General features: G+C 42.2%; 1 protein-coding gene across 3 annotated transcripts in view; it reads left to right on the top strand.

The window, feature by feature from the left end:
• The first annotated feature begins 4,405 nt into the window (after positions 1-4,405).
• Positions 4,406-13,188, top strand: part of TM9SF4 (transmembrane 9 superfamily member 4) — a 53,781-nt gene continuing 44,998 nt past the window's right edge. The window contains exon 1 of one of the 3 annotated variants that reach the window (XM_017660639.3): positions 4,406-4,616. In XM_017660639.3, coding sequence (XP_017516128.1) covers positions 4,512-4,616 — 105 coding nt within the window. In that variant the 5' untranslated portion in view covers positions 4,406-4,511. Of the gene's footprint in view, positions 4,617-5,553; positions 5,575-13,188 lie in introns of those variants that run through there. The other 2 variants (XM_037004625.2, XM_073236745.1) reach the window with 2 other exon arrangements.

The following is a 13,188-nucleotide window of genomic DNA, read 5'->3' as shown; positions in this document are numbered from 1 at the left end:
TCATTTAATTTTAAATTTATATAATTTAATTTCCAATAATACCTATATTCAACAATCAGCTCACAAAATTCCTGAAAGTTTTACTATCAGCTCTTGTGTGCAATGTAAGCCCGCTCCTGCACACCACTGCCTTGTGGTGTCCCCTCATCTCCCATATACACTAGTTTTGCTTGAAGCCTTGTCTCAGAGTCATCTACTGGGGGAAACCAAACTAAGTCAGAGGAAAGTAAGCTTCTATCTTGTTAAGCCCAAAGTGAATGTCTTCCTTAGAGCTGGATCTATTCCCACCTGATGAAGTGAGGCTTGAGATTAATTCATAAATGCAATATTTTTTGAGCACATACTTAATAGAGACACAGAATAAAGACACAGTTGGGAATAACATAGACCCAGTCCAGGCCTTTATGGGAGATGGACAATACCAAGTAACCAAATTATATTCCTATACCTATATATTTACATCCAGATCTATATCTCTATCTGCATCTGTATATCTACAGATATCTGCATGTATATCTATAGACATACATCTGTGGGCAGGGAACACCTCTCTGAGGAGGTGACAGTTGAGCTGATACCAAACATGAGAATTTGCTAACTGCACAAAATACTGAGAGAATTCTAGACAGGAGGAACTATGAGTACAAAGGCCCTGAAGTGAGGATGAGCTCAGTAAGTTCCAGAGAGTATGGCCCAGTAAGTGTGGCTGGAGCTGGTGAGTGAAGGGGAGAATGGTAGGCAACAAGGCCAGATCATGCAGGACCTTGCAGGCCATGCAGAGGACTTGTGATTTTATGCTATCATGGTGGGAAGCACTCAAGAGTTTTAATCAGAGGACAAACATAGTCAAACCCCTGTTATTAAAAGATTGCTTTGGTGTTAGATGGAGAGTTGAAATTAGAAGTAACAAGAGCAAGAGTGGGAAAACCAGACAGAAGGTTCTCCCAGAGGCTCTGGGAGAGAAAAGAGGGTGGACTAAGCAAAGGCAGTGCAGTGGATTGTTGCAAAATGACCCCCAATAAATCACACCTCCTTGTGTTGTCCCCTCCTGCTCTTGACTCTAGGCTGACCTTGTGACTTGTTTTGGCCATAGAGTGTGGCAGAAGGAATGCTATGGCAGTTCAGAAGCTCAGTTCATAGGAGGCTTTGCAGCTTTCTCACTCTCACCCTCATGGACCCCTGAGGCCACAACGTGAAGAAGCCTGGGCTACCCTCCTTGGGGATGAGACCACATGCAGAGAGAGGCCCTGCTGGTAGCTAGAACCAAGCACCCAGAAATGTGAGGCCACCTTGCTCTGTCAGCCCTGGCTGAGCTGTCTGATGAGAGTACAGGAGAGACCCCAAATGAGACTATCAGAACTATCCAGATTGCCAACACACAAAATCAAGAGAAATAAGTCATCGTTTTTAGCCACTAAATTTTAGGACAGTGAATTATGTGGCGATAGGTAACTGAAACCAGTGTGAAAAGGAGACAGATTAGGGCATCCTACCCTTCTCCTTGGAGATACCTAAGGATTGGATTTGCTTGCTCTAAGCCCAACCCTACCACCCCATTCTACTTGTAGAAGAACTTTTGCAGATGTCTGGAACTACATCCCCTGATGTTACTCTAGGAGCCCTTTGGCTTGGATTTTTGTCTGTTTAGTTTTACAGCAGAGGCATGGACACAACTCGGTGGATTTGAGTTAAGCCTTATCTCCCTTCTGATTCACTGGGTTACCTTGTCCAACAACTCCTTCAACATCTCTTTATCTTAATGTCTCCATCATTGCCAAGATAAAAAGGGCTGCCCCACTGACCTCAAAATAATAACAGTGAGCATGTCTATAGCACTTACTACGTGACAGCACTATTCTAAGCTTTTGACACATATTAACTTATTCAGTTCACATAACCATCCTATAAAGTAAGGTCTTCTATGATCCATGCTCTACAGATGAGGAAGTTGAGGTTTAGAGAGGTTAAGAAACTTGCCCATCTTCACACCCATTAGGATGGTTACTATTAAAAACAACAAAGCAACAGTGCTGGTGAGGATGTGGAGAAACTGGAATCCTTGTGTATTGCTGGTGGGAATGTAAAATAGTGCAACTGCTGTAGAAAATGTGGAAATAAGGAAAATGGCAGTTCCTCAAAAAGTTAAAACATAGAATTAGCAAATGATACAGCAATTCCACTCCTGGGTGGACATCCAAAATAACTAAAAGTAGGGTCTTGAACACATATTTGTATACCCACGTTCATAGCAGCATTATTCACAATAGCCCAAAGGTGGAAACAAGTCAAATGCCTTAAAAAGGAATGAAAATTCTGATACATGCTACAACATAGATTAAACTTGAAAATACTATGCTAAGTGAAATAAGTCAGACATAAAAGGACAAATATTGCATAATTCCACTTATATGAGGCATCTAGAACAGGCAAGTTCATAGAGACAGAAAGTAGAGCCAGGGGTTGAGGAAAAGTATAATGGGAAGTTAGTGTTTAATGGGTACAGAGTTTCAGTTTGGGATGATAAAAAGATTCAGGAAATAGATGTCGGTGGTGATTTCACAATAGTGGGAATGTACTTGATACCACTGAATTATACACTTAAAAGTGATAAAAATGGTAAATTTTATGTGATGTGTATTTCACTACAATATAAAAATTTTAGGAAAAAAAAAGAACTTGCCCATATTATAGATTAGTGGGTGGTGGAGATGGGGTCTGAACTCAGGTGGTCTAGCTCCAGGGTCTTGGCAAATGTTACCAAAGGGGATTGGGATATGAAAGCACTTTGGGGAAAATAGAAATACTGAAGAATAATGTCATTTGCGGAGCTTTGTTCCTTATCATTCATTCCTCCTCCCCATACAGAAACGGTGGGAAACACCTAGGATTCAAATGACAGAACTGGTTGCAGGTTTGGAATCTATGGCTTACTAGCTTTGAGCCTCCAGGAAAATCCCTCCTAGTTTTTCAAGCTTCCTCCCCCTTGAGGATCATATCTGTTCTTCTACTCCTGAGGATGGTTGTGTTGGTCACAAGCATTGAGGGGTGTGTGTTTCAATTACCTATTGCTGCATTAGACTCCACTCCCAAACCTAAAACAACTGGGCTCAGCTGGGCAGTTTTTCTGTTCTAGATGAGATTATGTGAGATTATGCATGTTGCATTCAGCTGGCAGTTCAGGTGGGGTTGGAATGTCCAAGATGACTTATTCACATGTCTAGTGCTCAGCTGGAGTTTCTAGAATGTCTTGAGGAGTTGGCTGGGCCTCTCTCTGTACCCATGTGGCTCTCCAGCAGGTTACCCGGACTTCTTTAGACCCATGATGGTGGAAGCTGCCAAGCTTCTTAAGCCTTAGACCCAGAACTGGCTGAGTCATTTGCATGCCATTGGTCAAAGCAAGTGACATGACCAGCCATATTCACAGGCAAGAAAAAGAGTCCATGTCATGATAGGAGAAACAGCATGCCTATGCAAAGACAGGAGGGCTGGTTGGCAGCCATCTTCCCTGACAATTCACTACGGTGGTGTTCATAGGTGAGGATCAGAGTTCAACTGCCCGCTGACAAGAGGTAGAATTAGATGAGAGTCTTATGAATGGTTTTAGCATAATGCCAAATGTTGCCTCAAACAGTAAATGCTCAGTAAGTGCTGGTTATTATTATTAATCATTATTATGAACTTTTTGAAACAGTTACAGATAGCACAGGTACTGTATCCATTTCGCCATGATACATGGACTAAATGAACTTTCAAGTCTCTCGATTTGAACACCATAACTCTGAGTTCACTTTTCCAGATATTGGAAACTGAGGCTTAGGAGTTGAGTGACTTGCCTCGAGTCAGACAGTTAGCTAGCTAGCATATGGTGAAGTTCACATTCAAAGGTATCTCCTTCCATAAATACACTGCTTTTCATTCATTCATTTAATAAATAGTGTCTTGGGCACCTACCGTATGCCCAAAGGATATACATAAACATGTATAACAACTATTTATTGAATATACCATGTAACATTATATATTGGATCGTCTTCATCAGCCATTTAAGGTATATTCATGCTCACCCCATTTTTCAGATGCGAACAAGGCAGAGGGAGGTTAAATAATAGACAGGATCCTACCTTTATAGGGATTATTCTGTTGTAGAGGATATAGTATAGTCAAGCAAATAATTAAATATATAATTGCAAATTATTCTCCAAGATGGTCTGCTAAGGGAGCAGTGGTACCAATCGGTTTACCCAAATCAAGGCCTCAGGTAACCCTGGCAACGAGTCTTCCTGCCAATAGTAAAGATGGCACGAAGAGAACTAGCGCGTTTACGCACAGCCCCATTACCCAAAATACAGTGGGGAGAGGAGGAGGCGCGGTCTCTGCCAGGAGCTAATATGGCTCCTATAGTTACACCATCCTCTCTTTTCACCTAATGAGTGAGCTGACTATCCAGTCCAGACTACTGATCAGAAGCTAAATCTTCTTTGCCCCTCCGCTGACCGCAACTACAGGAGCGAATGAAGCCAACAGCAGCCCGCGGAGTTAAACTCCGTAACCGGGGAAACACCACTTCCGCTGGCGTCATCACGGCGACACGTGGATCCAAGATGGCGGCGGCGATGGTGAGTGAAGGAGACTCAGGGAGCCGGAGCAGGAGCGGGGCCCTCCGGGCGATCCCAGAAACTTCTCGCGTCCCACGTCTGGCCCGAGCCACCTCCGGGACCCCTAGCTCAGGCCGGAGGGACGTCCCCGTCTGGGCTTGTCTCCTCCATACTTCCTCTCCCCGCTCTTAGACCCGTACTCAGGCTTGTCAAGGCTCGGAGTTTTGGGAGAGGCACTGGGTCGGAGGAAAGGTCCCGGCGACCGCCTTCCCGGTTCCTGTTTCTGCTTTGGTCTCCGGCCTTTGTGACCCCCACTTTGCAGTTTTCACTTCCCAGCCCCGACCCCTTCTAAGAGCCTCCCTGTTATTCCCACCCTCGCTCCTCCCCCTCACGTACAAACCCTGCTCTCTCCGCCTCCGCACTCTGCTGACCTGTCCGCGGACGCGACCTGACCAGCCTCGCAGACCAGGCCCCTTCACAGGCCCGTCCTCACCTCCACCCTCACCTATTCCTACCGCGCACTCGTCTTGATTGCCCCTGCCCCGGAGCACACCTTTAAACACCGCCCCCACCCCCAGCCCCGTCCTCCATTCCCAAATCTGCCTTAACCATTTCTCCTGTCTTGTCTCAGTCTAACTTCCTGCCTTTCATGAGGAGCTTTTATCCCACTGGTTCTCAAATTTTAGTGTGCATAAGACTCCCGGGGTGTACGTGGGAGGCATGTTAAAAATGCAGTTTCTTAAGCCCCACTCCCAAAGAGTCTAATTCGGTAGAGCTAGGATATTCCTACCTAGGAATCTGCACTTTTATAAGCACTTAAGTGATTATGGTGGAGGTGATCTTGTTTGGCAAAATGCTGTACTAGCCCCGCCTGGCTGCCCTCTCTTCCTATGCCTGCCTGTACAGGGCCACACAGCTCATTAGGGATGAAGACTCATTAGGATGGTGCTCTTTAGGATGAAGCCTGTGTGTGAATAAGGTAAAAAAGCTGTGCATGAAAAGTGGGTCGGAACGTGCTGACATCTAATACAAAACCCTGGGAGTAGATCTGTGATGGACTGACCTTTCTTCCAGAAACTCAGCTCACATTCTGCTAGGTGTTAAGAGACCGGAACCAAAATTGAAGTCACGTAGTCCACAGGGATTTCTAGGTCTTCCTGTATTCCTTGGCAGAAAATTTCATCCTTGGAGTGAATGCAGAGGAAGACACAAAGAAAAGGAAGTGACTTTTGACTTTAGCAAAAGAAGATTCTTGTTTAAATTTTTTGGTTGTCTTGAAACAAGGGTAGGTTATTAGCTGATCCAAGTTTCCCTACTTCTGTTAACCAATTGATAACTTATCCTTTTTGTTTAATAAGGGGGTCCTTATTTACAACCTCAGAGATCAGGTAAGAGATTTCATAGCCTTGCCTGGTTTCTGTGGTCTCAGACTTCAGTCTGAAACATAAGTGGGATAAATCCCAAATGTGGTATGTTGAAACCTATTTTTTCTGGATCACATTCAGAGCAAGGATTGTGTAAGAACTTCACAGGAAAAGTCACACCTCTCCTACCATAGGGAAAAGGTTCAGTAAAATAGTATTTATAACATTGCACTTGGAGATTCCTGCTCTGTCTGGAGGCTTTTAAGGGGTAATCTAGCAATGTTTACAATATATCTGGTCACATTTATTTAATCAACAGAAGTCTGAGTGCCTGCTCTGTGCCAAGATCTAGGGATGTAATTGTGAATTAGAGCGTCAAGGTCCCTACCCTTGTAGAATTTCTTTAGTCTGAGGAGAAAGGTAGTGAGCGAGTAAACAAATACATGAACAAGATAATATGAGGTAGTGGTAAATACTGTGAAGATAGCAAAGGTTAAGTGATAGTGATTGGGAAAAGGGGATGGAACTACTTTGGATTAAGTGGTCCGAGGAGGTAACATGAGTTGAGACCTGACCAAAAAACTCCAGCAATGCAAAGAGTGTTCCAGGTAAAGGAAATGGCAAATGTGAAGGACCAAGGTGGGAAAGAGCTTGTTATGTGTGAGGAACACAGAAGGCTGGAGGGGCTGAAGCATAGTGAAGGGTGGAGGTGGGAGGGAATGATACAAGATGAAACTGGGGAGAGGCAGGAGCAGCTGTGTTTCTAGAAGCATGCCTGTAATTGCGATGGATTATGTCTACAGTTTATAGTCTGTGGGTTGCATTTTGAAATAGACTGTACTATTAGGGTGCTTCCTCTTCCCACCCTCTCCAGAACCTTACATTAGGGGAGTCAGCTTGTTCTCAATCTGCAGAGAAGCTGTGGAAAGGAGTTTGGATTTTATTGTAAGCACAGTGGAAAGCATAGTGATTTAGTGTTTTTCATGTCACCTGCAGGTATTGTCTTGTGCTTTCATGGTGAATACAGTAACTGATTTCAAGAAACTGAGGCTATAACATAGAGTGACCCATAGAGGCCAGTTTAAAGTGTGCATATGAGAAACGTCATGTATGATGCAGTAGTGAAAAGGTGTGGAAGCAAGTTTATTGCAGGGGGACATATGTAACAGGCAAAGTTGGGGACAGATTGACCTGAGTTTGGTCTGTGTTAGGCATTTTATTACCCATAAGTCAGAGCAGTCCCCACACCCTCATACATATAGACTGTTCCACAATTATTGGGGATGAATGCGTGTGGATCTGCTTTAGGGTATACAGGTTTCTGTGGCAAGTTGTACAGCCAAAAAGGAACTAAACTAGTGGATTCAGTGACCGTGGGAACAGAGTGGGTTTTGGGTTTGTTCTTTTGTCTTGAGAGTTAAGGTTGTGGGTGCAAATTTCAAGTGGTATTTTATGGACTTTTCTGTCCCTCCCATCCTTTTCTTAGTAAATGGCTCTTCTATCTCCAAGGGTTGGGCTGCCACCTCCCAGGTCTGTGTTAGCACAGTGGGTGTTCCTGAACACAGTGGGTGTTCAAGACTTCCCTCACCATTGAAGTAGATAGCTGGTGTAAACTGAAGTTCTCCCTACTTCTCCGGCTTTCCACCTACTCTGGATTTAGATGATTTTATAAAATTACAGGATAGAGACTTGGTCTGTATCTGAGGTGAGAGGCAGACTCATTTCCCTATGAAAGTACTGAGCATGTGGAATATGCTTTGGGGAATATTATTTTCATGGAACTTGGGAAATGCCCATTGTACATTTGTAGGTATCTCAAGAACCTAGAAACCTCCATTTGGAGAATAAAATTCTGTGTACTTGTCCCACATACATCATTGTTCATACTGCTTGGGTTTTATCTTTTTCCTTTTTTTATTGGATATAATTCATATACCATAAAATTCACCCTTTTAAAGTATACAGTTCAATGGTTTTCAATATATTCACAAAGTTGTGCAACCTGCACCACTGTTTGCTTCCAGAACATTTTCATCACCCCAAAAAGAAACTCATTAGCAGTTACTTCCCACTCTGCCCAGTCCCTTTCAACCACTAATTTGTTTTCAGTCTGTTTTCATTTTGGACATTTCATATAAATGTAATCATACAATATGGGTTGTTTTGCTTCTGGCTTTTTTACATAGCATAATAATGTTTTCAAAGTTCATGCATGTTGTAGCATGTATCAGTGTTTTATTCCTTTTTGTGGTCAAATAATATTCCATCATATGGATAGATCACTTTTTTTATCCTTTTCATCTGTTGATAGACACTGGGATTGTTTCCACTTTTTGGCTTTTGTGGATAATGTTGCTATGAACGTTTGTGTGCAAGTTCTTGTGTGAATGTGTTTTCAGTTTTCTTGGGTATATACCTACGAGTGGAATTGCTGGGTCATTTCACACTGTTTTGAGGTTAGTTGGGTTTGATCTAGTCCAGAGGCAGGGGAATGGACTGAATGATCTCAGGGTTCCCTTTAGCAGACGGAGGCAGTGTTAGCCAGTACCCTCTGCCCCAGTCAGAAGCATGGAAACTGTTTTTAGTGGTGGAATCTGGATGGTAGAATCCTGGAACAGGAGTCAGGAGGCCCGGACTCTGCTACCAGTCCTCTTGTGGAAAGTCACTGTCTCCTTGGGTCTTGTGTAGGTAAGCAACAACCCATTGCAGAAGGAGCACTGGAAGCAGGAGTCAGCAGCCTGGGCTTAGTCCCAGTATTGCCATTGTTCCACCTTGTGGCTGTGACAAATTACTTTGGCTTTATTGGTCTGTTTCCACATAGGTCATATGTGAAATTAAGGTCTTGGACTTGATGATTTTTAAATTCCAGGTTGAAAATTCTGTGCTTTAGAATACTTGAATTTAAGCTGACCTTTTGCGAATATGCCTATAAAATCAAATTGATTTTTTTTTTTCATGATCATAGGCTCTGTGGTCCTCCCAGGCTGCCATCTGTTTGTTGTGTGGGCTGTCCTGTCTCTCAAGTTGCCCCACCTGGCACATATGTGCAGGAGCCACTGTGTCCTTGGGGGTGAGGTGCCGACACCAGGCCTTGGTTCAGATATGTTTCTCTGTGGAGTCCCTTTAAAGGAGTGTCCTTTATCCTCAGGAAGTAGAGGGGAGGCAGAGACAGCATTAAGTTGCCTCCTGGTTTCTCTTTTACAACTTGGACAAAAGTTCTCCTTTGATCTCGGTGTCAAAGAAGCAGGTTGAAGAATTTTGGAGAAGATTGAGTTTTGATCTCTGGACACTGGCAGGAAGGTGGGAAGGACTGGGATGAGCAGGGCCATCTGGCCACAGACAAATGATAGGAGCCACGTACCACCCCCAAACCTGCTTTGATCCCTGAACCATTTGCTGTCATTAGTGTTTCCCAAATGAGGCAAGGCTGTGGACACCCAGAACTTCTCAGTTCGGTCTCATTCCTCTTCATTGCTTCCTTCTCTGCCTTCCTAACATGATTTCTCACCTATGCCTGAGCATTAAACTGACAGATTCCCTGGGTTTGAAATCCCAGGGTTTTTTATCCAGAGGGTGTTCTAAATGCTGCTAGAGTTCTTACAAATCAAAGTCAAATCACAAGTTGGAAATGAATTCTTAAGCCATTCTAGAAAGGAATTTGGGTGCCCTGGCAAGTCACTTAACATCTGGTCCTTGGTTCCTACTTGAAGTATATCAGATGGTACAGATTGGCAGTCAGTGGACCACATCTTTGCATGGATTTCATTTTCTTGGGGTGGGGAGTTGATGGCTCAGGACTTTAAAAGTTTTTGAGTTAGTTGCCAACATTTAATGATAGGGAGGTTTCACATTTTAAGAATTCTAGGTTTGCATTTTCTCTTTCTGGGCCCAAATTCCCCATCAGGAGCATTCCCCATGTAGGGCTCAGTTCTTCACTTTCTCCTAGACTCCCTCTTGTCCTACTCCTGAGCAGGCTTTTACACCACTTGCATGACTTCTTTAGGTGGTTGAATTTGCAACCCCTAAATGTGATGGTCTTTATATAAAGTTTTCCTACCCTAACATTCTGATTCAAAAGCTATTAAAAGTTTGTGGTAATCCCCTGTATTACTTGACTGGAAAAATTTCTATTCATGATACATTTCAGTTAATAAACCATATGCCCATTCATTATTCTATCTAATCCTTACAAAAGTTTATTTTACATATGAAGAAATTCAGGCTTGGTCTAAGGATCTAGGCTAGAATCTGACACACTGATTTTATGACTTCAGAACTATTTTCTTTTGTAAACCTCAGTTACCTTTAAAAAAAAATGGGGTAGGGGGTGGTACAATTTACATAATTTAAAATTTATCATTTTAACTATTTTAAGTAGACATTTAAGTGATAGTAAATACATTCACATTGTTGTGCAACCATCAGCATCATTCGTCTCCATAACTTCTTCAGAATCCCATACTGAATCAGTGTCCTTTTCTTTTAAAATGAGGATGATACTCTCCTCACAAGATTGCTGTGATGATTAAATGAAATATGAGATGAGAGTGCCTAGCACAGAGAGGTCTCTATAACTTTTCTGTTCTGAGGTTTGAAGTTTTCCAGAGGCGAACCATCTAAGCCTATTGCTTGCACTAAGCTCTTTTATAAATACCCAAGGGGGAGAGGGAAGATTAGTGCATTATCTACATTTTATTTTTATGCACTTTCTGGCCTCAGTGTTTAGGTCTGGGTGGTGGCTGCTTGGTGAGGGTTGTTAGTTTCTAATGGACTTCCATAACCTGCTGTGGGTTTTTCCCTACTCCTGAGGAGCAGTTTTAAGTCTTTATGTAATCTCTGCTTAACAGCTTCTCTATGGGCTCTGAAATAAGGCTACATTTTCAGTCTGTTGTGGCTAATTTGGCTCTGTTTTTTGCTCTGTGGGTTCTTTAGCTCTCTGGGGCCTGCTTGGTAAGTGGTCTTTAGCCATCATTAGCTGTCCTGCATATGTGGTTGAATTCTTAGGGAGCTTTAACTGATTGGGTAATTGATTTCAGTTAACTGTTGGCAAACTGTTCCCCAAAGCCTTCCCTCACTTCTTAATCTGGGAAGCAGTTACTGAGTGATCTTAAAAAAGTGACTGTATCTTTGAGAAGGAAAAAAAAATTCAGTTTACTGTTAAGGAAGGTACTGTTTTTACATCAGGAAAGGCACAGAACAGGAACCAGAAACTGTTCATTTTGGCCAGACTGTATTGCTAGGTGGTGCTAGTTATGGGAAAGGAGGCTGCAAGGCAGAGGGCTCCAGAAATAAAAGGTTAACTTCTGACAACATAGAAATGTGAGTGAATGAACTAATTTTCACTTCTCAGGGGAACTTCCTATTTTCTTTGGAAGAAGTTAATTGTACATACCTTTCACACTGTGTGGGACAAATTGGAGAGGGTGGGGGTGAATGATACTTTTTAGTCCTAGCAGTCCTTCACTGGGCTGTTCGGGAGAGATTTTTCTGCTTGCCCAGCCCCCAAGAATAAAATAGATAGGAAAGGCCTAGATTCTTAGGTCTCTTGAGCTTTATAATTTTCCAGGTCACCCCTGTCTTTGCCAGTGATGAGGTATTAGATTACAGCACAGAGGGCTTCTAGATTGCCATGACTTTTTCCTTGACATGCTACCTTTGCTGTCTTGTGACTTGGAAACCAAGTAAATAAAGTAAAATAACATTGAATGGGCTGACTGGTTTACATCTCTTAGGACTTCCGCTACATTCATGGCTCTGAACATGCAAAAGATGTTTGTTAAATACTTAATTGACTTTTCATACTGACCCTAACATGGGATTCCTATGGTGATCATTTAAAAAGGAAAGGAAGATACAAAGGAATTTCCCAAGAAGCAAGTACTTTACTACTTACTCCCTAACTTCCTTACAGATTTGAACTTTGGGTCAAACATCCTCTCTCAGGCTGTCTGGGCTGCAGAGTTAATAAAAGTCAAAGAATCATGAAAAATTGGAATGGTATCCAATACAGGGGTCTTATCAGGGGCCCACGAACTTCTAGTTCCTGATCCTCCTGGAATCAAAAATAAGATTCTGTGTTTTGGAGCAATTCTTTTTTTGGGAGGAGCAGGCTTAGTAGCTTTTATAAGATTCTCAAATGGGTTTGCAACACCCTTCCCGAGGTTAAGAGTTGCTGATCTGGTCTGGTTATGCATACAACTGCATCAGAATCCCCTCTGCATTGTTCCTACTTTATAGCTCCCATTTTCTGTACCTTAGGGGAGCTTGCCCCAGTCTTTTCAGAGGCAACCCATTTCCTTCATCTTAAAATGTAAATGTATTTATTTTAAATATGGGTGATCTGTGTACAGGGAAAAAAGTTAATATGAAAAAGCTGTAAATTAAGAGAAAGGCACTTGGCTACTCCCCATCTGTTTGTCATAGGTAAATAGCCTTTAATTTCTCAAAAATTATTTCTCCAAAATGTTTTTATACACATAAACTGTCTTATTTTTAAAAACTTTTTATTATAAAAAATCTCCAGTGTACACAAACGTAGAGTAAATAGTGTAATGACCCTCCATAATCCATTGCCTAGCTTCAGCAATTACCATTATATTGCCAAACTCCCTTAGCTTGTTATTTTCTTCCTGCAGGATTATGAAGGTTATCATTTAACACCATAAAATTACCCATTTTAAGTGTGCAGCTCAATGATCTTTAGTAAGTGTATGGACTGATGTGACCATCATCACAGTGACACAAAGTTTTAGAACATTTCTATCACCCCAACAAGTTTCTCTACTGTCAAGAGATTGACACTTGGAGTCAGTCCCTGCTCCCACACCAGCCAACCACTGATCCACTCTCTGTCTCTATAGATTTGCCTTTTCTGGGCATGTCACATAAAGTGGAATCACCTTTCCTGGGCATGTCACATAAAGTAGAATCATATGATATACACACTTTTACATCTGGCTTCTTTTATTTAGCATAATGTTTTGAGGTTCATCTGTGTTATAAGTTCATAATTCATTCCTTTTTATTGCTTAATAGTATTCCACTGTGTGGCTATATTGCATTGTTCATACATTCACCCATTGATGGGTGTTTGGATTATTTACAGTCATGGACTATTGTGATCAAAGCTGGTAGGAACATTCATGTACAAGTTTGTATTTATACTTCATATGGATGTATATTTCCTTTTCTCTTGGGTAAATGCCTAGGATTGGAATTGTTGAGTAGTG

Source organism: Manis javanica, chromosome 5 (genome assembly GCF_040802235.1).
Source record: "Manis javanica isolate MJ-LG chromosome 5, MJ_LKY, whole genome shotgun sequence".
Lineage (NCBI taxonomy): Eukaryota > Metazoa > Chordata > Mammalia > Pholidota > Manidae > Manis > Manis javanica.
This window is presented reverse-complemented; position numbering and strand designations above follow the sequence as displayed.